The sequence below is a fragment of the Elaeis guineensis genome, chromosome 16, assembly GCF_000442705.2.
Source record: "Elaeis guineensis isolate ETL-2024a chromosome 16, EG11, whole genome shotgun sequence".
NCBI classification, from domain to species: domain Eukaryota; kingdom Viridiplantae; phylum Streptophyta; class Magnoliopsida; order Arecales; family Arecaceae; genus Elaeis; species Elaeis guineensis.
Window position 1 is genome coordinate 36,624,160 of NC_026008.2, and position 21,703 is coordinate 36,645,862.

At 46.8% G+C, this 21,703-nt stretch overlaps 1 protein-coding gene and 1 long non-coding RNA gene across 2 annotated transcripts; one reads left to right on the top strand and one right to left on the bottom strand.

Annotated features, from left to right (window-relative positions):
- Positions 1–42: 42 nt before the first annotated feature.
- On the top strand, positions 43–19,814 carry LOC140854292 (uncharacterized). The gene is made up of 3 exons (XR_012137406.1): positions 43–177; positions 4,184–4,275; positions 19,537–19,814. It is a non-coding gene; the product is annotated as an uncharacterized lncRNA (long non-coding RNA).
- Positions 19,815–20,332: 518 nt separating this feature from the next.
- LOC105059536 (brassinosteroid-responsive RING protein 1) lies at positions 20,333–21,459 on the bottom strand. The gene has a single exon (XM_010942863.4). The coding sequence runs from the start codon at positions 21,309–21,311 to the stop codon at positions 20,868–20,870; it is 444 nt and encodes a 147-aa protein (XP_010941165.1). The 5' UTR covers positions 21,312–21,459; the 3' UTR covers positions 20,333–20,867.
- Positions 21,460–21,703: the final 244 nt, after the last annotated feature.

The following is a 21,703-nucleotide window of genomic DNA, read 5'->3' on the forward strand; positions in this document are numbered from 1 at the left end:
CCGATTTCTAGATCGAAGAGGCCGATGCCAACCGGTCCAAGATCACGACTCCCAGCATCGATCTCTCTCGGGCCCTTCTCCGTCTTCTAGCTTGGTCGAGCAGCTGAGCCCCCCTACTCACGATCCGCTCTCATCATTCGTGGTTTTCAGAAGACAACCGAGAAATCCAAGGGCAGAGCAAGCAGCTGCACCCCCACTATCTGTCATGCCCTCCTCTCGATCTCCTCCTCTGTCGTCGTCGGTGGCTATTGGAAGAGGCTGTCCCAGGTCCTCGTCGCGAGCCCTAACTCTCCTAGCCCTTTCTCCGTCTTCTAACTTGGTCCAGTAGAAGAGCCCCCCGCCCCCTCCGGATCGTGGCTTCCTCCCAGTCCCCTCCTCCCTCATCGCCGGTGACTACCGAAAGAAGCGTCGGCACCAACCAGACGAAGCCTCAACCCCCTAGCCTTGATCTCTCCCTGGCCGCTGTCATTCTTGCACCCTTCCCTCTCATCTTTATTTTTTTTTTTCCCTCCCATCATCTTCCATTCAAATAAGGGGAATCGAGCCCTTGCGACTCAAGTTGCAATTGGAGTGTAGCTTCATCTACAGGGCTTTCAAGAGCCCCTTAAAATAGTCTCTTCTCAGCTTCCAATTAATTGAGAGATCCTCAAATGACTTTGAACTTGAAGATCACATAACCCAACGGCAACGAAGAGATTGGGTTGAGGAGCCAAAAATTTATGTGGTCAATAGAAGTGCTAAATATTCACAATTTGCAAGTGAAAGTCATGTATCCTGCTGCATGATCCCTCATAATCTTGCATCTATAGTGCAACCAGTGTTGCTTGTGCGTATAGATCTAGCATTCTTGTAAAAAAAATATATATATATTTATCCTTTAAACTTGCTTGGAAAGGTAGATTCTTTGATTTTAATTGATATATAGATTGTTCATCAATTTTGTGAAAATTTTAGCTGTAATACAAATAGAACTCAGGTGATATGATACTTGAGAACTCAATAATGTGAAGAAAAAAATGATGTTAAAGGTTGTTAGAATCTTTTTCGACTTGCACCGAGTAAAAGGTAAAAGCTTTCAAAGTTTCACTTTTATAAAAATAATTTTTGAGAAAGGCAAGGGTTTAAATAATTATTAGAAATATATCTAATGTAATTTTCCTTGAAATTATGTCCCATTGATGCAAAGAGAGGCTCAATAGGAAAAAATCACCAAAAATATTCTATAAAAAAAAATGGATACACCAATGTATATATGTATGTATGTACACATGTATAAACAAACATTTGTATGTATATATTTATGTATATGTGTATGCATATATATAGTTAGTTTTGGAGATAGTTTGGACATGGTTTCTTTTTTAGTTTGGACATTGTTTCTTTTTCCATGTTACAAGTGGAATATAGAGCAGTAACAAAGTTTGGATTGGTTTTATAATTCAACTAGTAGATTAAAATAAAATAATATATATTAATTGTACCTTATTTGATAGTATAGTAAAAAAATTACTTGCTAAAATTATCATTCTTTCCATGTATTTGCCACTTGTAAAACACGAGGTAGTGAATCTTGACTTGAATTGAAAAAAAAAAAAAAGATTAGGTTTAAACAAATCTCCAAATTGACAACATATAGTTGGTATTTACATCCCATCTCAATAATCTAACTAGTGGCCAAGAGCAAACATCTTATAGATTAGATTTGATGAAACTAGAGTAGGCTAGAATTATGCAATCGTTGCTAACGGGGGAAAGTTCTGCCACGATAAATTTCACCAAGTAGGATTATAGATTGAAGAAAGAGAGTTCGGTGATAAGCAGGTAGAAAGCTTAGAACTTAGCTATGATGAACCACAATATGTGAAAATGGACCGAAGGGGCTGAAGCAGTCTCAGAGCTAGTGTCGAACACAAAAACTGTATTTTAAGCTGAAAAGATTAATGATTATTGGTCAGTTAGTTGTAGAGCAACCATGTTGATAAACGTGAATCGTGGAGAATAAGTTGCATCATTTACCAAAATTGTTAGAAGTGGAGGCCAGACATGAAAGCAACCGTTACACTGTGCAATTATTATTTGTTAGTATAAATAAATGGAAATTATATATTATTCCTCATGTGAGGGGGCAAAGGAGCAAGGAATTGTCATACAACCTCCCCTTCTTAGGCTCCAGTGGGTTTAGGCCATAAATGGTATTTTCTCAAGGACTTCCTTGATTACACTTCATCCCCAGACATTTGGAAGATTGATTTTAATGGCTCCCTTCAAACCATAAAAGGGGCCTTTATAATCAATGATTGTATGTGGTGCATTTTTCCAGAAGGATTTGTTGCTTTCAAGTGCCATTCTGTTCCCTTAGCAGAGCTAAGAGATGCATGGTAAAATGTTCACTTAACCTTTATTAAACTCAGCGCTAGAAGATTGTTGTGGGGAGGAGACTCCTCTATAATAGTTTATTTCTGAAATGCCTCTATAATAGTTTATTGTTTGATAACAGCAACATCTCTTGCCCTTGTCTACAAGACATAGTTGATGAGGGATGGTGCCACTTGACAGACGATGGTGTGCATTTACGGCAGAGCAAACAGCATTGGTTTCTTGGAGCTGTAGCAGCTTCGGGCACTAGCCATGCTTTGATCCAGGACTTCCTTCTAGAGTTCTTTTCAGGAGTGAACTTCTGTACAGGAGGGCACCTATAATATAGCACTTAGGGCTGGCCCTTTATTTTGCCAAACAAAAGGAAAAAGAAGAGAAAAAGAGAAAGAAGAATTAGATCTCCCCCCTTCACAGAATCTTTGAAACTAGCAATATTATCCCTGCTGAGTTGTTTGTTGTAAATAAAAGACAGCTTACATTATCTGATCACTTTTCCTATTAAGTGCATATAACAGGACAGAGTAATGCTCATTTGGTCACCTTCACAGCTGGTAATGTAATAACCCTTAGATAGCAAAGGGTTATTGCTATTATCTCTGTGATGCATACTATCCTACCTCCTTTTTTTTAATCTATTGAAATTTGCAGTGTCAAGTTTAACTATTTGGTTAACAGTATGCTTCAGTTTGCTTCACACTTTCGAAACCTACTTGAACATATTTATTGACATAAATTGAGCAAGGTTCATGCAAAATAATGTTTATGATGAAAAAAATAGAAAGTAACCCTCGGGAATGTGTGACTTGAATTTTCTTGGAACATTTTGTTGAATATTTGGTTGATTGCAATCATCAGATATCTTCTTATTTGTCTAAAAATGTTTGCTTATTGAGATGAAGCTTTTTGTGCAAATGGTTTATTTAGGTTCTGCTGATTTTATTCTCGAAGAAAAGTTTCCGCTGGATTCTATCTTATAATGCTGCGCTGCAATTTTGTAACAGTGAGGTTTTCTGGTGCCTGGAATTTTTCTTTGACATGGAACCACATCCACATGTGTAGATTCCAACTTGGTAGATTCTTGTGGATTTTCAAAGCATCATTGGATGCATGTTCTTAGTGATTTTGATGTTTTTGAGTATTTTTCGAGCATTACCACTGAAATCTTGATTTTCCAGTACCTTTTTTTTTTTTTTTTAGAGAGAGAGGCCCATCGACATTATAATTATTCGGATCCTAATGTTCTGGAATGCATCACCCAAGAATCAAATCCAGAACCTCTGGGTGCTAAGCAGAGAGGCGTGAATCCTGAGACAAGCCCCATTTCACCTTTATTTACCAAACTTAAATGGAATAATTTGCTACAAAAGTTCTCCCATAATGATTTAGCTTTATACTAGTGATCCAGCCTTTGTCCATTCTCTTTTACTTAAAAATACAGATAGAAGATCATCAATAATTCTGCTTTTAAAGGTTTTTCTAAGCAATGCACCACGATTTGAATGATCCAAGATTATGCAGAAGGGCTTCAGTAGGTTTTTTCAGAGAAATCTGGTCTATGTAAAGATTGCTACTAGTCCAATTTACTAATCTTCAAGAATTTAGCTGTTTGGTCCTCTAAAATGCAGAGTTTAGCAACGCACCATCTTAACTTGGATAAGCTGGATCATCTTGTTTGCATAATCTTGATCTAGGGAAGAAGTTTGTGCAGCAGCTGTAATATCCTTGAATCAAATGTCTGAAAGAAATTTTCATTTTTGTTAACAATGGCTCAGAGACTCTTTTCAATTCTCTATTTTGTTCCCTGCAGAGAAAATGGAATTAAAGTGGCCCTCAGCAGATATATTTCAATCATATTGCTGGCTATAACATTTCTGACCTTCCCAAGTATCTTTGACGCAGGTGAGATTGGAAACATGCAAGAAAGCATTAACTCTATATTTAGACTTGATGCATCCCATATTTTTGGCCATAATTTCATACTGTTCTTTCAATGTTAACTTTAGATTACTGAGATGTGTATTTTGTTTTGTCTCAGATTAAAACAAAATACTATATATATATATATATATATATATATATATATATATATATATATATATATATATATATATATATATATATATATATATATATATATATATATATATATATATATATGTTGCAGGATTCCATTTTATAGATCTCTTTTGACTTTATAATGACATTGTTGTATTAATATCTCAGTATACTGTAACATTGAGCCACCCTGAATTTGTTGCATGTGACCATTTGGCGCTTGTTGGGATATACCGACCGACCTCTATACGCCGACTTACCCTCGGACCGATCCGACCGTCGCCCGACTCTGCCGACCGAACCGATGGACGATTCCGACGACGACTCCGACGATGACTGCCGGCAATGGCCTTCGACGATATCCGACCGAAGGTATGTCGGCCGAACAGACCCATAGTGTTTTCTGACCGGCCAAGCGGCCGAGCCCAAATCACCGACCCACTATTGGGGGTGGCAGCCAACGTTCGACTTCCGCTAGGCACCAGACCCGCCGATGGTGTCCCAGGTCATCACCCGACGTCTCGGCAGTCGAATACCGACATATAGTCGGCCAGACCATCCAAACACCGTACGACCGCTATGGGCAGTTATCCTATCAAGGACATACGGCACGGCCGTCCTGGGGTATTGTCCTGTCAAAGACATGGATTAATCCCAGCGACTTGACAGCCCACGGTGATTTGACAACTCCCTAGTTGTCTGCATCATTAATGGCGGGACCATACCGTGTTCTACTATAAAATGAAGTAAGGCAAAAATCTTGGTAAGTCCTAAGTTCTAAGTTTCGAGAAGCACGTCTAAGCTCTTGGACTCTCTTTCTCTCTCCCCCGCTGAGCCCCTGATTTTTCACTGTTGCCTAGTCTCCTCTCTGACTTGACCGTCGGAGGATCCCCGCCGGAGGCATCTCCGATCTGTGAGGACTTTTCTTGCAGGTGCGCGACACCGACGATCGGACGACGGAGAGATTGGCCGCAACAGATTTGGTACGCTAGGTAGGAAAAGTTCGACAGAGGTAAGCCAACGAGCTCCACAGAGCTTGAAGAAACCTCTCGAGATGACAAAAATCAGGGCTCAGCGATCGAGAGCTACCGGGTCGGCGAGGCACTCTTCCCACCGGAAAGAGGCCCCTCCTTCACCATCCATGGCGGAGCCCAGCTCTCCGCACCCGGTGGTAACCACGAAGGCGCAAATTACGGCGATCATGCGGCAGATGATCATTCTGACAGACGCGGTCAAAAACCTCCAACAGCAACCGACTCAGTTGCTGCAACCGCCGGCAGAACAACCGACGGCGCATCCTCTGCCATCCAGAAGTAGCCGCCGACGTCCGTGTCAACTTCCGTCTCCTCCACAAGAGCAGCCGTCTCAGCACTCCCACCGAGAAGGGACGAGGCGGCCACGGTGCGACACCCACCGATCTCGGCATCCTTCTCCTTCCCAGCTGAAGTGGGCCAGGAAGGAGAAGCAGCCACAGACACCGTCCGCCTCACTCTCAAGTTCGTTGGGAGGTTCGATCCCTGGGATTTTCCAACACCGACGGTTGGACGACTACGAACGTAAATTTGAAGAAATCGACCGTCGGCTCGCCCAACTCCAAGTGGATGGTCAGAAGTCTTCGAACGACGTCGACTTCTAGACCACCCAACCTCTCTCCCGATTTGTTCTCAACGAATCGATCCCTAGTCGGTTCAAGATGCTTCATGTGGAGCCTTACGATGGCTCCATCGACCCAGTTGACCATCTGAAGAGCTACAAGGCTCTCATGACGATTCAGGGGGCAATCGATGCCCTCCTTTGCATCGGCTTTCCCGCCACGCTCCGTAAAGCTACCAGAGCTTGGTACTCCGACCTCCGCTCAGGGAGTATCCACTCCTTCGGACAGCTCGAGCATTCTTTCGTGGCCCACTTCAGCACCAGCCAGAAGTCACCGCGAACCTCGAACAGTCTTTTCTCTCTCAAATAGGGAGAAAACGAGATGCTCCGATATTTTATGGTCCGATTCAATGCGGCCACACTTGAGATCCGGGACCTCAATGAAGACATGACAATCTCGGCCATGAAGAGGGGGCTAAGGGGGTCCCGATTCACATATTCCTTGGACAAGACCCTCCCCCGGACGTATGCTAAATTGCTGGAGCGCGCATATAAATACATGCGCACGGATGAAGGAGCTTCCGACCGGTGCCTGATTGAAGGTGCGGGCCAGAAGGAGAAGCGAAAGAAAAGTCGGGCTGCTGCTGAACCCAGCAGACCCCCGATCGATAAACAGGTCTCGCCCCAACGACAGAGCCCGAGATCGCCCCGATGTCGGAGTTCGAGACCAACGCATCACAGGTATGACTCCTACACTCCTCTCTCTGCTCCTCATGCGCAGATCCTGATGGAGATCGAAGGAGTGGAATACCTGCGACGGCCCCCGCCTCTGAAGGCAAAGGGCCTCGATTGGAGAAGGTACTGTCGGTTCCATCGGAGCCATGGTCACACCATCGAGCAATGCATCCAACTCAAGGATGAAATAGAGGCCCTCATATGATGAGGATATCTCAAAAAATACTGAAAGGACCCACCGGCTCGACCTATTTCCGACCAACGACCCCAACCAACTGAAGAGGCGATGAATAACCAATCTACCGCTGGAGTCATTAACATGATGTCCAAACGACTGGATCGGGGGACGACTGCTGGAGAGGAGTCGATGAAGAGGTCGCACCAAGACAATGTAATCATCTTCACAGATGAGGATGCTCGGAGAATCCAAACTCTCCATAATGACGCTGTTGTTGTCTCGATGACGATAGTGAACTATGATGTAAAAAGAGTTTTTGTTGATAATGGAAGTTCCACTAATGTTTTGTTTTACTCGATCTTTTCTCGAATGCGACTGTCGACCGACCGACTCAGGAGAGTCTCTACGCCCCTAGTGGGTTTCGTCGGAGAAGCCGTCGCGGTGGAAGGAGAAATTACTCTTCCCATGATAGCTGGGACCGAACCGAGACAAAGCACTGCCCACATGACGTTCACGATCGTCCAAGTACCTTCGGCCTACAACACCATACTTAGAAGATCCGGACTAAACGCCCTCAGGACGATAGTCTCGATATACCACTTGCTGGTCTGGTTTCCGACTAAAAATGGAGCCGAAAAAATGCACGGGGATCAACAACTCATCCGGCAGTGCTTCCAAATCTCTACTCAAAGCAATGAATCAAAAGACTCCCTAACGGTCGACAAGATGGACCAATGGAAAGAGGAGGAGCGGGGTGAACCGGCTGAACAGCTGGTTTCCATCCTGATGATCGAGAATCCTAAACAGGTCGTCTGGGTCGGGTCGCAGTTGTCCGACCCAGAGCGATGGCAGCTGATAGAGCTGTTGAAAGCTAACGCCGACGTATTCGCTTGGTCGACAGCGGATATGTTCGGCATATCTCCAGAAATAATGACTCACCGACTCAACATCGCCCCTGGCGCGAAGTCGGTGAGACAAAAGAAACAGACTTTCGCCTCCGAAAGACAGAAGGCCATCGACGAGAAAGTGGACAAGCTACTCGAGGTGGGCTTCATCAGAGAAACCACATATCCCGACTGGCTCGCAAATATCGTCATGGTGAAGAAAGCCAATGAAAAGTGGAGGATCTGCATCAACTACACCGACTTGAATCAGGCCTGCCCGAAAGATAGCTTTCTCCTATCGAAGATCGACCAACTGGTGGATGCGACGTCCGATTATCGACTGCTCAGCTTCATGGATGCCTTCGTCGGGTATAACCAGATCTGGATGGTGCCCGAGGACGAAGAGCATACGGCCTTCATGACCGCCAAGGGCCTCTACTGCTACAAAGTGTTGTCCTTCGGTCTGAAGAATGCTAGGGCCACCTACCAACGCCTCGTCAATAAGGTCTTTAAAGACCAAATCAGGTGCAACATGGAGGTGTACGTGGACGACATGCTGGTGAAGAGCGCACAGGCTTCAAATCATGTCCAAGACTTGAAAGAAACCTTCCGCACTCTCCGACGACATCGGATGAAGCTAAATCTGACTAAGTGCATCTTCGGGGTAGCTTCGGAGAAGTTTCTCAGGTTTCTCATTTCCCAGTATAGAATCGAGGCCAACCCTGAGAAGATGAAGGCGATCATCGACATGCGGCACCCGAACACCAAAAAAGAGGTATAGCAGCTCAATGGAAAGATCATCGCGCTCAGCCGATTCATCTCTCGATTGACTGAGAGATGCCTCCCGTTCTTCAAAACCCTGAGGTAGACAAAGGACTTCTATTGGCCATATGAGTGCCGGCAAGCCTTTGAAGATTTGAAAAAGTATCTGGCCTCTCCGCCCCTGCTTGTAAAGCGAGAGATCGGAGAAATATTGTACCTTTATTTTGCCACCGCTCCAGAGGCTGTTAGTTCGGTACTCATCCGGGAGAACAAGAGCCAAATTCACCAGCCATATACTATACCAGCAAAGTGCTCCATGGGGCCGAAACTCGGTACTCGAGGGCGAAGAAGATGATATTTGCCCTGCTCATATCTGCGCAACGACTCCGTCCGTATTTTCAAGCACACGCCATCGTGGTCCTCACTGACGAGCCCCTGAGGGCGATCCTCCACCATCCCAACACATCAGGATGATTGACAAAATGGGCAGTGAGGTTGAGCAAGTTCGACATCCAGTACCGACCGCGACCTGCTTTGAAAGTTCAAGTCCTGGCCGACTTTATTGCAGAATGCCCGACAGCCGACCAAATATCAGAAGACGGGAGCTCCAAAGAAGCTGCGACTTCTGAATTTGACCCCGGGACAATCTGGGTGTTACACATAGATGGAGCTTCCAATACCCAAGGGAGCGGGGCTGGGTTCCTGCTCACCAACTCGGAGGGAGTGGTTATCGAGTATGCCCTCCGATTCAACTTCAAAGCTTCCAATAATCAAGCTGAGTATGAAACGCTTCTCGCTGGCTTGAGAGTGGTGAAGGAGCTCGGGATCGACAGCCTTAGAGTCTTCTCCGATTTTCAACTGATTGTGGGGCAAGTCAAGGGCGAATTCGAAGCGCAGGACCCGACCATGGCGAAATATCTCCAGAAGGTGAGAGATCTCATGGCACACCTCAAGTATTTCGAGATCTCCCACATTCCCAGGTCAGAGAATGCTCGAGCCGACGCACTCTTCAGGCTCGCGACATCTATCTACGGCACTTTGGGTCGGACACTTGTGGAGAGTCTCGAGCAACCGAGCATCGATAGGACTGAGGAGGTACTACAACTGACGACCGAGCCAAGCTGGTTGGATCCAATCGTTTAGTACCTGACTGATGGAACCAGCCCCGAAGATCCCGTGGAAGCTAAGCGACTCCGATGGGTGGCCTCCCAGTATGTAATGATGGACGGGCGACTCTACAAAAGGTCGTTCTCCCTTCCCTTGCTACGATGCCTGGGACCGATGGATGCGGACTACGCACTCAGGGAGGTGCATGAAGGGATCTGCGGGAGTCACCTGGGGGGCAAATCTTTGGCCTACAAAGTCCTACGGTAAGGTTACTACTGGCCCACCATGAAAAAAGATGCAGCTGACTTGGTTCGGAGATGCGAGCCATATCAGAAGTACGCTAACTTACAACACCGGCCCGCCAACCAACTAACGGCCATTGTCGCCCCATGGCCCTTCGCCCAATGGGGGATCGATATACTCGCTCTTTCCCTCCGACATCTAACCAAAGAAAGTTTATAGTTGTCGCGATCGACTACTTCATCGAGTGGAGGCCGAACCTCTGGCGTAAATTATCGAGCGTAAGATGGAAGACTTTGTCCAGAAGTCCATCATCTTTAGGTTCGGACTGCCGCACACCATCATCACCGACAATGGGCGACAGTTCGACAACAATGACTTCAGAAAGTTTTGTGCGAGATTTCATATCACGCACAGACTGACCTCGATCGACCATCCACAGTCCAACGGAGAAATCGAAGTAACCAACCAAACCATTCTGCATGGGTTGAAGACTCGACTGAATGAAGCCAGAGGCCTCTGGGTCGAAGAGTTGCATTCGATCCTGTGGGCATACCGAACGACGCCCCGGGCCCCGACCGGAGAATCTCCTTTTAACGTGGTCTATGGGATGGAGGAAATAATCCCACTAGAGATCGGACTACCATCGACTAGAGTTGAGCAATACTGTGAACCGGACAACTCCGAGTGTCGAAGAGCTGACTTGGACCTCCTACCCGAGCTCCGACACGAGGCTCAACTCCGCATGGCTTCCTACCGACAGAGAGTGGTCCGATACTACAATGCTAAAGTTAGGCCAAAATCTTTCAGATCCGGAGACCTGATTTTGAGGAAGGCAGAAGTCTTGAAGCCTCTGGATCAAGAAAAACTGTCTCCAAACTGGGAAGGACCCTACAAGACTGCAGACACCTGCAGGTCGGGTGCCTACCAACTTGAAACCCTGGAAGGGACGGCCATTCTCCGGACCTGAAATGCTGACAACCTAAAATTGTATTACCAATGAACTCTGTATGCCCTTCTTGCTTGAAATACAATACAATTTCAGAACTCCAAAGTTTACAAAGTTTGGCTCCCCGTCGAAGGTCGGCCCGTAAAAAAATACGGGCCTCGACGTCCCGACTTGGTCCCAACGTCTCATTGGAAATCTATGACTTTACGTCGAATCTACGACTCGATCACCGAATCTAAGCCAAGCCTACGGCTCGATCGCCAAACCAACGGCCTTCGCCTCTAAAGGCAAAGGGCTTCGACCAACGCGGCTGGCTAACTTGCCCACTTAGCTTTGACTGAGAAGGGCAAAATGCCAAGACAGCCATGACGTACCCGTCCGACCAAGGTCCGAGCAAAGGGTATTCGACTTACGACATATCGACTTGGTTACGATCGATCGAAAGATATTTGGCTTGCCACTGTTTATCATGCGTCGCGACATGCCCGCCCGACCAAGGTCTGGGCAATGGGTATTCGACTTGCGACAAACCGACTTGGTCACGACCGGTTGAAGGATATTCAGCTTGCCACTGTTTATCATGCATTCCGACGTGCACATCCGACCAAGGGCCGGACAACAGATATTCGACTCTTCATCATTATCCTATCTGAATACGTCGGACACTACTCAACTATCTGACACTATAGAATGATCGTGCCAACGGGCTACGTTCGTCAATCGATCGACACTCGGCCTGACGTACACGCCCAACCAAGGTTCGGGCGGCGGATGCTAGACCCTACCGAATGTCCTAGTGGGATATGTCGGAGCTACGACCTATGCACTTAGAGATGGTTCGGACGATCAAACACATTCAACCACATGTGGGAAAAAGTATGAAAAGTCTTTGATTTTGCTAAGTTAAAATTAGGCCGAAGCCCGATTACAAAATTGGGTCAAAACTCAATTATAAAATTGGGACAAAGCTCGATTACAGATATCAAAGACTAAATAGAAAGCAAAAATATGAAGATAACAGGCAGATATTTCGACTATTCGTCGGATTCGACTTCTTGCACCGGGTGAAGTTCGGGAGCAACCGACGTGCCCGCTCGGGTCGGGGAGGGACCAGGGGTTGGAGCCACCTCATCCTCAGCAACTCGTTCCGTCGGTAGTGGGTCGGCCTCTTCCTCTGCGGCTCGATCCTCCGACCCTGGAGGGACGATGCCACTCAAGTCGAGCTTCGGGTGCAGACTCTGAATCGCATCTCGGGCATCCTCGTACCCCACCCGATAGGAGGCAAAGCCACTCTCAAAGAGCTCCTCCCAGTACTCGTCCGAGCCACGAAAGTCCTCCAGCGCCCGATTCAGTGCCTCCTTGGCTGACTCCACCTCCGCCTTTGCTATGTCGGTGTCGGCTTGGGCGGAAGACAAGTTCTCCTCGGCCTTAGCCAGGTTCTCCAGACTAACGCGAAGTTGTTCGCGCTCGACCTCGAGCTCTCTGACACAGTCGTCCCGCTCCCGTCGCAGTCGGTGAACGGAGCAGGTCTTACATCGGATCTGCTTGCGGGCTGACTGAAGTTCGGCCTCTGACGCGGCTAGGCCGTTGGTGAGCCAGGAGATCTCCTCCTCGAGCCTAGCCTCACGGTCAACCGATAACTTCAGTTGGTCGACCAGCATCGCCTTCTCAGCCTCGGTGATCTCAGCCCTTTTCTTTTAGGCTGCCCGGAAGTCACCGAACCTCCGATACCCGACCTCCAGCTCGGACATATTGTAGATCAGCTGCAGATAGGAGGCTGGTTGTCAGAAAACTGAACTGATAGAAAATAATAATGAAGAGGAAAGAGGAAGAAGAGGAGCTCACCTGGATCATAGTCGGGTAAAAGGAAGAAAGGATGTCGGTCACCAACTGACTCTTCATGATCTCCCGGTCGGTCGGGAGAATGGTTGCCTGGCACAACCTCCTAGCCAAATCATGGTTGGCCAGGGCCGATGATCCTTCGGGAAGCTGAACGTCGGGTGATGCGGCGTGGCTGGCCGACCTTGTGTCGCCGCCCGGTGCCATCGGAGCCTTCCCTCGTTCGGCCACCCAGGCTCGAAAATCAGAGAGAGACAGGAAGCTCGAGCTCGATTGGGTCCCTCTCGAGGCCGCGACGGCCACCGCTGCAGGTTGTTCGGGCTCACGTGCTTCGGTCCGAACCTCTTCCGTGGGTGGGGGAGCCGACGCTCCTTCGGTAGCCCCCTCAACCGCCCCTTCCTTGGACAGTGCCCTAGGTGGCACCGCCTGCACCGACAGAGCGATGATCGGCTCGTAGCCCGATGCACATTCGGCATCAGGCTGCGCTGTCGCCGTCGCAAAGTCGGTCGGCGATGATATCTGAGGCCTCTTGGGAGGCCGCGATGGTCCGACCCCGGGCGCTGGTCTCTTCCTCGCCGTATGTTGCCGAATGTCGACGTCGGTCAGCCTCACTCTTGGCGGCATCCCTACAATTTCAACAAAGGGTCAGCACGAGTCCAAAGACAGATAAAAAAAGACAAAAAAAAATGACCGATGAATCGAGATGTACCTAAATGAGGAACCGAATTCAGACCGGCATCGTACAGAGCTTGCTCGGTGACGAGCTCCCTCTGCTTCGGCACCGACACATCCTTCAGTCGGTGAGAGTCTTCTCGGTCTCCATCCTCCACCCGACTGTTTTCGTTCGGCTGGGTCCGAGGGTCACCCCTGTGGGAAGGGAACCCCCAAGGTAGCGAAGAGAAAGCAAAGAAAAATTGGTTCTTCCACCCATGGGTTGACGATGGAAGACAAGTGATGAACGAAAGACCCTTCTGGGGATTGAAGAACCACCACCCTCGGGCCTTCGGGTGGGGTCGGAGGACGAAGAACATCTGGAAGAGAGAAATACGAGGAAAGATCGGCAAAAGCCGACACAACAATGCAAAACTGATTATCAATCGGACTGAGTTCGGTACCAGTTGCGCCAGACAAAGCTCGTAGTAATCTAAGACGTTCCGGACGAACTCCGAAATCGTAAAATGAAGACCTGCCCGAAGGTCCTCGACATAAAAGGCCACCTGGCCCAGAGGCGGGTTGTTAACCCGACCCTCAGCCCCAGGGGCAAAAAGCTCGAACTACTCTGGGATACTGTACTGCTCCCTGAGTCATTCGACGTTCGCCCCCGAAAGTGAAGAAACCTCCACCTTCGGGGTCGATCGGAAATCGTCAGTCGGGTTCCCCGACTGACTTCCTCGAGGAGAGGTTCTAGCCATGACGCTCGCCCTAGAAAGGAGAACAAAAAGAAAATGGCACCGGAGGAAGGGTGCAAAAAGATAAGAACAGACAAGAAAAACTTCGAGAAGAGCTTTCGAACAGAGAGCATGAAGACAACTACCTGGGACTGGGGGACAACTCGACAGAGCCTCAGTGCCAGGAGCAGATTTGCAGCAAAAGTGAAATTTTGGATGTAAGTAGCCGCATATATATAAGGCCCTTCAACGGTCGAGATGAAAGCGCACCGGACGAGGGCTCCCTGGATGCCGACATGTGGCAGTGCCTGGGCCCTTCCCCGATCCGACGGTTCGATGCACCTACCACCAGATCGAGCTACATCGCCTCCATCTACGTGAACAGCTCCGGCCCAATGGCCCCCTGACACGTGGCGGAAAAACTGCATCTCGAAATTCGTTAACCGACAGCGGTTCGTGTTCCCAAGGAGACGATGGTTCGTGTTCCCAAGGAGACGACGGTTTCTGCTCCCAAGAAGATGGTGATTTGCATTCCCAAGGAGTCGTCCGACATCGGATCTCTCGTTGGTACGATCGTCAAAGTCGGAGCATGACGTGATGGGAAACCACTCCTTTCGTCCGAAGTCGTCGCCCACGTAGAAGCGTTGGCCAATACGCCATCCGACTCAGGAGTGGGGGGGCAACTGTTGGGATATACTGACCGACCCCTGTACGCCGACTTACCCTCAGACCGATCTAACCGTCGCCCGACTCTGCCGATCGAATCGATGGACGATTCCGACGATGACTCTGACGATGACTGCCGACAATGACCTTCGATGATATTCGATCGAAGGTACATCGGCCGAACAGACCCATACTGTTTTTCGACCGGCCAAGCGACCGAGCCCAAATCACCGACCCACCATCGGGGGTGGCAGCCGACGTTCGACTTTCGCTAGGCACCAGACCCGCCGATGGTGTCCCTGGGTCATCACCCGACGTCTCGGCAGTCGAATACCGATATATAGTCGGCCAGACCACCCAAACGCCGTACGATCGCTATGGGCAGTTGTCCTGTCAAGGACATGCGGCACGGCCGCCCTGGGGCATTGTCCTGCCAAGGATACGGATTAATCCCAGTGACTTGACAGCCCACGGCGATTTGACAGTCCACGGCGATTTGACAGTCCCTGACGATTTGACAACACTCTTGTTGTCTGCATCATTAATGGCGGGACCATACCGCGTTCTACTGTAAAATGGGGTAAGGCAACAGTCTTGGTAAGTCTTAAGTTCTAAGTTTCGAGAAGCGCGTCTAAGCTCTTGGACTCTCTTTCTCTCTCCCCCGCTGAGCTCTTGATTTTCTACTGTTGCCTAGTCTCCTCTCTGACTTGACCGTCGGAGGGTCTTCATCGGAGGCATCTCTGATCTGTGAGGACTTTTTTTGCAGGTGCACGATACCGACGATCGGACGACGGGGGATTGGCCGCAACAGCGCTTAGGCTTAAAAAAGGCATGTTGATGGCAAGTAAGTTGCGATCTATGGTATCTGATAATATTATTTAATAATTCATCTAGCAATGTAAAAAATATTAAGGATACACAGGATGTGTTCTACATAGATTAGGCTTGGCTTTCAGCACATTCATTATGATTTTAGCTACGTTACCTGGACACACAAATTTAGCCTAAATACTTGCACCCGGTACTTAAACACAGATTGGAATGACACTTCAATGAAGCTCCATAAAAAGAACTTCTCAGATATGATAAGGCCTGATGCTTAGACATGCAGCAGCATCGGAGATGCTAACCCAAATTCTTGAACATAGATTTGCATGTACATCAGATAAACTGAGTCATTTCAGAATTTCTAGAATGATATGAAGGCACAGTGTGGCATAAAGTTCTTTTGGTGGATGAGGTTATTGTGCTGCATTGATATGTGAGGAGGAAAAGAACAAGAAAGCATATTTCACGGAGGTTTTTGGGGAGATTAAGCATTTTTCTTGTTGACCACGGCAGCCACACGTGGTGCATATCTTACGGTACCTCTTGGTTGCTGATATTTAGCTCTTGAAGCAATTCCTCTGCAGGTTGGTGACATCATTTGGATTCTATCCTTTGTTTTGAGGTAGTCATTGAGTTTGTAGATGATTGGAACCTATTTAGAGTAGCATTCCATTGTACGGCTAATAGACTTCGAATCAGCTACTCCTTTCATGCTTTCTATTTGTTTTGCATGTCACTGCTCCCATCCTTTAGCCTCCATTTATGCATTTATTATATATATTTTGGATAATCTTTAGGAATCTACGGTAAGTGTTTGGGAAGCAAGCTGGCTCTTCACCACTTTTGGTCTACATAGTGTGATCGACCTTCTGGAGCCCATCTGGCTTAGAAGATAGAGAAATTTTTTATAGGCGGCATGCGGTGATTGGCTCACGCACCGGATCGGACAAAAAAATTTTTTTTTTTTTCTCACGCCGCTGCCCGGCCCGCGCTGTGCGGTGCACAAAAAATTACTCTAGAAGATATGCCTTCAATGTGACTTGAAGGTTACTGCTTTGTGCTCTCTTTTTGCCATATCTACTCCTTCGTGACTCTCTGACCTGGTAGGCCATTGGTTAGGGTTTACACCAGGTCGAAATGTAGCTTACAAATATCTGGCCCGGACTCGGATCAAATTTGGCTTCGTAGGGATGATGGTGGCTTGGGAGGCCGTTTGTTAGGGTTTGCACCAGGTTCATATGTTGCCTACAAATATCTGGCCTTGACTCGGTCCAAATTTGGGTTTGTGGTCTGGACCCCATATGTGCATAGAAAGAATTCATTTGAGCTGATGATTTAACTGACTCAACAACAAATTATTTGTTAATGGGTCAATCAGACTGGGACCAACTTAGACCAAGCATCTCTGGGAACTTGAGCACAATTATAGTTTATCTAGAAATATTGCATTTCTGAATATAAAAACAATGCATCAATTTTTTTGCTTTCTGTAGATAATATACGCTGCCTATGTTTACATATCCTTGACACTACTATGCATTTCAACTCATGAGCTAGTTTATCTGCAATACTTGTGCTATTATTTGCATTATTTTTCTAATCTATTATATATATATATATATATATATAGAGCAGTCGCATTAAGGCATCCTCTGTTCGACACGTGGCTAAAAAACTACATGATGCATCGCTAAAAACACATTTTTTTTTATGCAAAGGTGTTGCCCAAGAACTCCGCGACAAGAACGGTGAGATAGGAGAGGCCCTCCACGGCCCCGAGCAAACTGTAGGGCCCCGTCAGGAGGTCAGACTCCGTCCGGACTTTGGTGTAGAGAGATCACGCTACGATGCCGCCCACCACCAGGTAGCTCACTTTCTCCGCCACCCCAATCGATCCCTCGAGATCTGGAGGGAGGCTGCAACCAATCGTCCTCAGCATGAATAGAGATACTTTGATCATCGGGTTCGCCACCAGGCCCCCCACCACCACCGCCAGCTCTATCTCTCCGCTCTCGCCACTCTCCGCATCCTTCGCCTTGCACGTGATCGATAAACTCCGCATGTGACCTTTCCCCCTCCAATTCCTCCAGCAATGAGGGTGTGGTCGAGTCCTAGGTGAGGTCAGCAGCATTGTTAGAGATAACGACATTTTCAGGCTCTTCGTGCAGAGGAGGGGGGAGGGTTTTGCCTTTGGAGAATCCTCCCAGATGGTTATGCCGGACGGACGGTGGCGGAGAGTGGGAAGGTAGGGGGCTTCTTAGGGTTGGGCTCACGGGCGGTGAAAGAGCAATTGATGTTGGCGACGGTCATCTTTCTGGACGGTGCCGGCAGCAGGGGTACAATCTTGCTGGGCCTTTTGGATACCACATGTCCAGAAAATTGCATGGGCGGAAGTGGATCATAGGAGCTTGGGCCATCGCACATCATCGTCGGAGTACTACCTGGGCTCGACGTGTCGGCCGTCGTGCGTCGGCAGCGACGACCGTCGCCCATCATCATCAACGGCCTCTCCCTCTCTGTCGTCGTAAGTGTTCGCGGAAGTGGATCAAAAGGAACTGAGGCCATCGCATGTCATTTTTCTGAGCTCCATCTTTCTCTATCGTTTGATCGATGGACCTCAAGTCGATGATGGACGGTCTCGGTGGTCCTTGGATGGAGAAAAGCCACTCATCCTTCCTCAACTAGATGGAGGAGTCCTTTGTCCACCGAATGCTTGCTGGTGCAGACCTTCAAGCATCGTGCTCCACCCTGACAGCGCCCCCGAGTCCACCCGCGGCTTCCATGGTCCGTGGCAGAGCTGCGGCACCAGTTGGCCCAAGCAATCGCTGGCATTGGTGGAGGAGGAGCCAGGTAGGGTTTAGGATTCCACCGCTCTTTTGATCGAAAATGAATCCCATCACCGTCTCTCCTTCCGTCGGGCGTGCCTACTTCAAGTTTCGTACAGCATTCTCGATGGAGAAGTGATCGGAGACCATTTGCTTGATCGCATCAGGATCCGATGATGTCGAAAAAGATTAAAAAAAGAAAAAAATAGTGAATTATGAAAATGACCTTAGATATTTTGAGTTTATTTGGCGGCCTTTCGTTTTAGAAGAAGGGATTGTTAGGAATTGACATTTGTTACGATGACCATAGATTGCTTGCTTTCGAATCTGATAAAATATCCGCCACACTTTTTAACATCTGCACTCAGTTCTTTACAAAACATAATTTCATCATTTTATGATTCTTTTAGGAGAGGAATGAAAAAGAGATAATATATACTTTCGATCCTTGATTTATGGGATGATGGAATTAATATTGATCGAGGATTGTTGAGAGAATTTAAAACTTTTGATGTAAAATAGTTTTTAACCCTTCAATCTTTTGTTTCTTTCTACTCAAACAATTTTTTTTTTTTGCATATTTGATTATATTTTTCATAGCTTTTTGATGATTTTAAACGAAGTCATCATGGCATAGTAATAGCTGATTATGGACTTCTCATGAACTTTGCAATTGCTTATGATAAATAGTGAACGGTTTAACTCACTATAAATACCTATTTCCTAACTTCAGTTCTTTAAAATTTAAACCGAATAGTAAATCAATTCATCTACTGCCCACCAGTAAATATAGGATGCCTAGCTCCTTTTGAATTGTCTAGCTCCCATAGAGTGTTGAAGATGAGGGGACCTTAATATGCTGCAAACCTTGAATCAGACAAAAAGATATATGTGTCTGAGTTTATATTTTGATTTAGAATATTTGATATCATCTATGATGTCTTTTATATTATATTAAAATTTTAATTTATAAAAATATTATTTAAAAAAATAATCATATACCATGCAACACATGATTTTAAGCTAGTAATATAATATATAAGCTAGTAATATAATATATTTTGAAGGAATCATCATTTTACTCTGACAGATTCTCTCACCCTGTGATCAGTTTTGGAGTTTTAACTGCTGCTACATTTGTTGATGATCCTCTTTAGCAGCGGTGTTTCATCAATAGCACTTGCGTCCTACTTGATTGACGTGTCTTTGAAGAATACAAGAAAAAACTATTGTACTTAAGCATTAAGTTGAGCATGAAGCTCATCTCAGATTGAATCAAGCAAAATGCCTTTCTTTCAGGAGGGGGAATACCTTGGGGGGCCTTTGGCATGGATGTTGTTCTTGTGCTTTTATTTCGCCAGATATATGTGAAATTCCAGTTGGAGATGGATGTTGGATGTTGAAGATGGCATTTGCACGAACTTTATGCTATTCCTTGCTTCTATTTTCACTTCTTTTTGAAAACAATGAATCTTTGCTCCCAAAAGCTCTAAAATTTTACCAACAATTTCAAATATTGTTTATCTGATTGATTTTTCTTCCTGAGTTTGGAGGGGCCAGACCTTAATAAAAACAGTACTGATCTTCCTCACTAGGTAATAGGAAGTCGTGGATTTACTATATTTTTTTCTACTGTACAAGAATGTGAAAAACAAAAGAATGTGCTACAACAATCCTCTGCATCAGGTCCATCTTAGTTATTCCTTCTAAATTGAGGAAGGAACTTTTAAAAGGAAAACCTGGGTAAATAAAAGTTTTTTGTTTGGCTTTTTCTTTTGGTGACAGGGTAAATAAAAGTTTGGTATAACCTACTCACCTTTTCCTCAGAAAGACAAAATTAAACAAAACCTTCTTAGCAAAAAAGAGCAAACCATTCTCAATGTCACAAGCAAAGTCAGAATCCAACAAGCAGTCAACAGAAAGGTTTTTAAGAACAAGTGAGGAAACAAGATGGAAAGAAGTGCAAGAATACAAAAACAGAAAGAAAAAACCATGACTTTTTCTTCTCTTCTCCCTGTTTTCAGCCTTCTTCTGTCTAACCATGGAAGTACACACCTTCCAAATTGAGAACAGACCCTTCGAGCCCCAACAAATCAAACCAGACCATCCTCTCCAAGGATTTCGGATTACTCTGAGCAGATCTTAAATGCAAAATTCTCCGAATCAAATACAATCCAATCAAATCCATTTCCCAGTAGTCCATGTAGAGAGGAAAAAGAATAAGAGAAGGAAAAGGAAAGCAACCAGTCTCTTCCTTTTTCCTCTCTAACTGCTTTCTCCTTTGGATTTTCACTACTTTCTTCTATTATATACACTGCTAGTCCATTCCTTCATTCTCTTCTTTCACTTAAACTACTACTATGCGGAAGAATATTGAAGAGGAACAAGTACAGGCGCCGGCAGCGGGGAAAAGGAGGAGTACTCAGTGGGGAAGTCGTCATTTCAATTGCCGAATTCATCCAGAAACTCCTCGGCGACAAGCGGAGCCCGGCAAAGGGGGCAGGTGCACTGGTCGTGCTCCGCCCAGCGGTCTAGGCAGCACCGGTGGAAGACGTGCCGGCAGTTGCTCAGCCGCCGCACCTCCGCATCCCCCTCGAACTCACAGAGGCATACCGCGCAACTCTCCGGCAATCGCCGGCTGCCACCTTGATTTAGAAGCAAGTCATCGAACCGTTGCACCGGCAGGATCTTTTGGATCAGCTCCGCCGCCACTGAATTGGACTGTAGGTGGTGGTGGGTGGTTTCTGGCCGTTGGGCTTCGGAGTCGAGGCCGTCGAGGCCGAGGGAGTTGAAGGCCCAGGAGATGAGGTGCCTCAGGTGGCCCAGGAGGTAGAGCAGTTGGAGGAAGAGCTTTGGGAGCTCAGAGTAGCCCATGGGGAATCCCATTTCAGAACCAAAGCCAGAAGTCTCTTTAGAGGTAGAAAAAAGGGTGGAGAGAGAGAGATACAGGGAAGGAGGAAGGGAAAAGAGCTTGAGCTTGAGCTTGAGTTTGAGGGATCTCTAGGCCTTTCTTGGTGCACGTCACACTTTGTATATTGCTGCACTTGGCTTCCTTTTAATCAAGCAAACGAGAGCTACAGCAACTACAGCTCAAAGGGTTGAGATGCGACAATCTCTCTCTCCCTCCCCCAACTCTCTCTCTCTCCACTCGTTCTGTCCTTCTGTGTCTGAAAGCAGCCGGTGGTTTGGCATTTTCTTCTTGTGGGGTTGGGAGGCTTAGATTGTTCCTTGCTTGCTGGGGGGGCTATGTGATGATGCATACAGAGGGTTGGTCCATG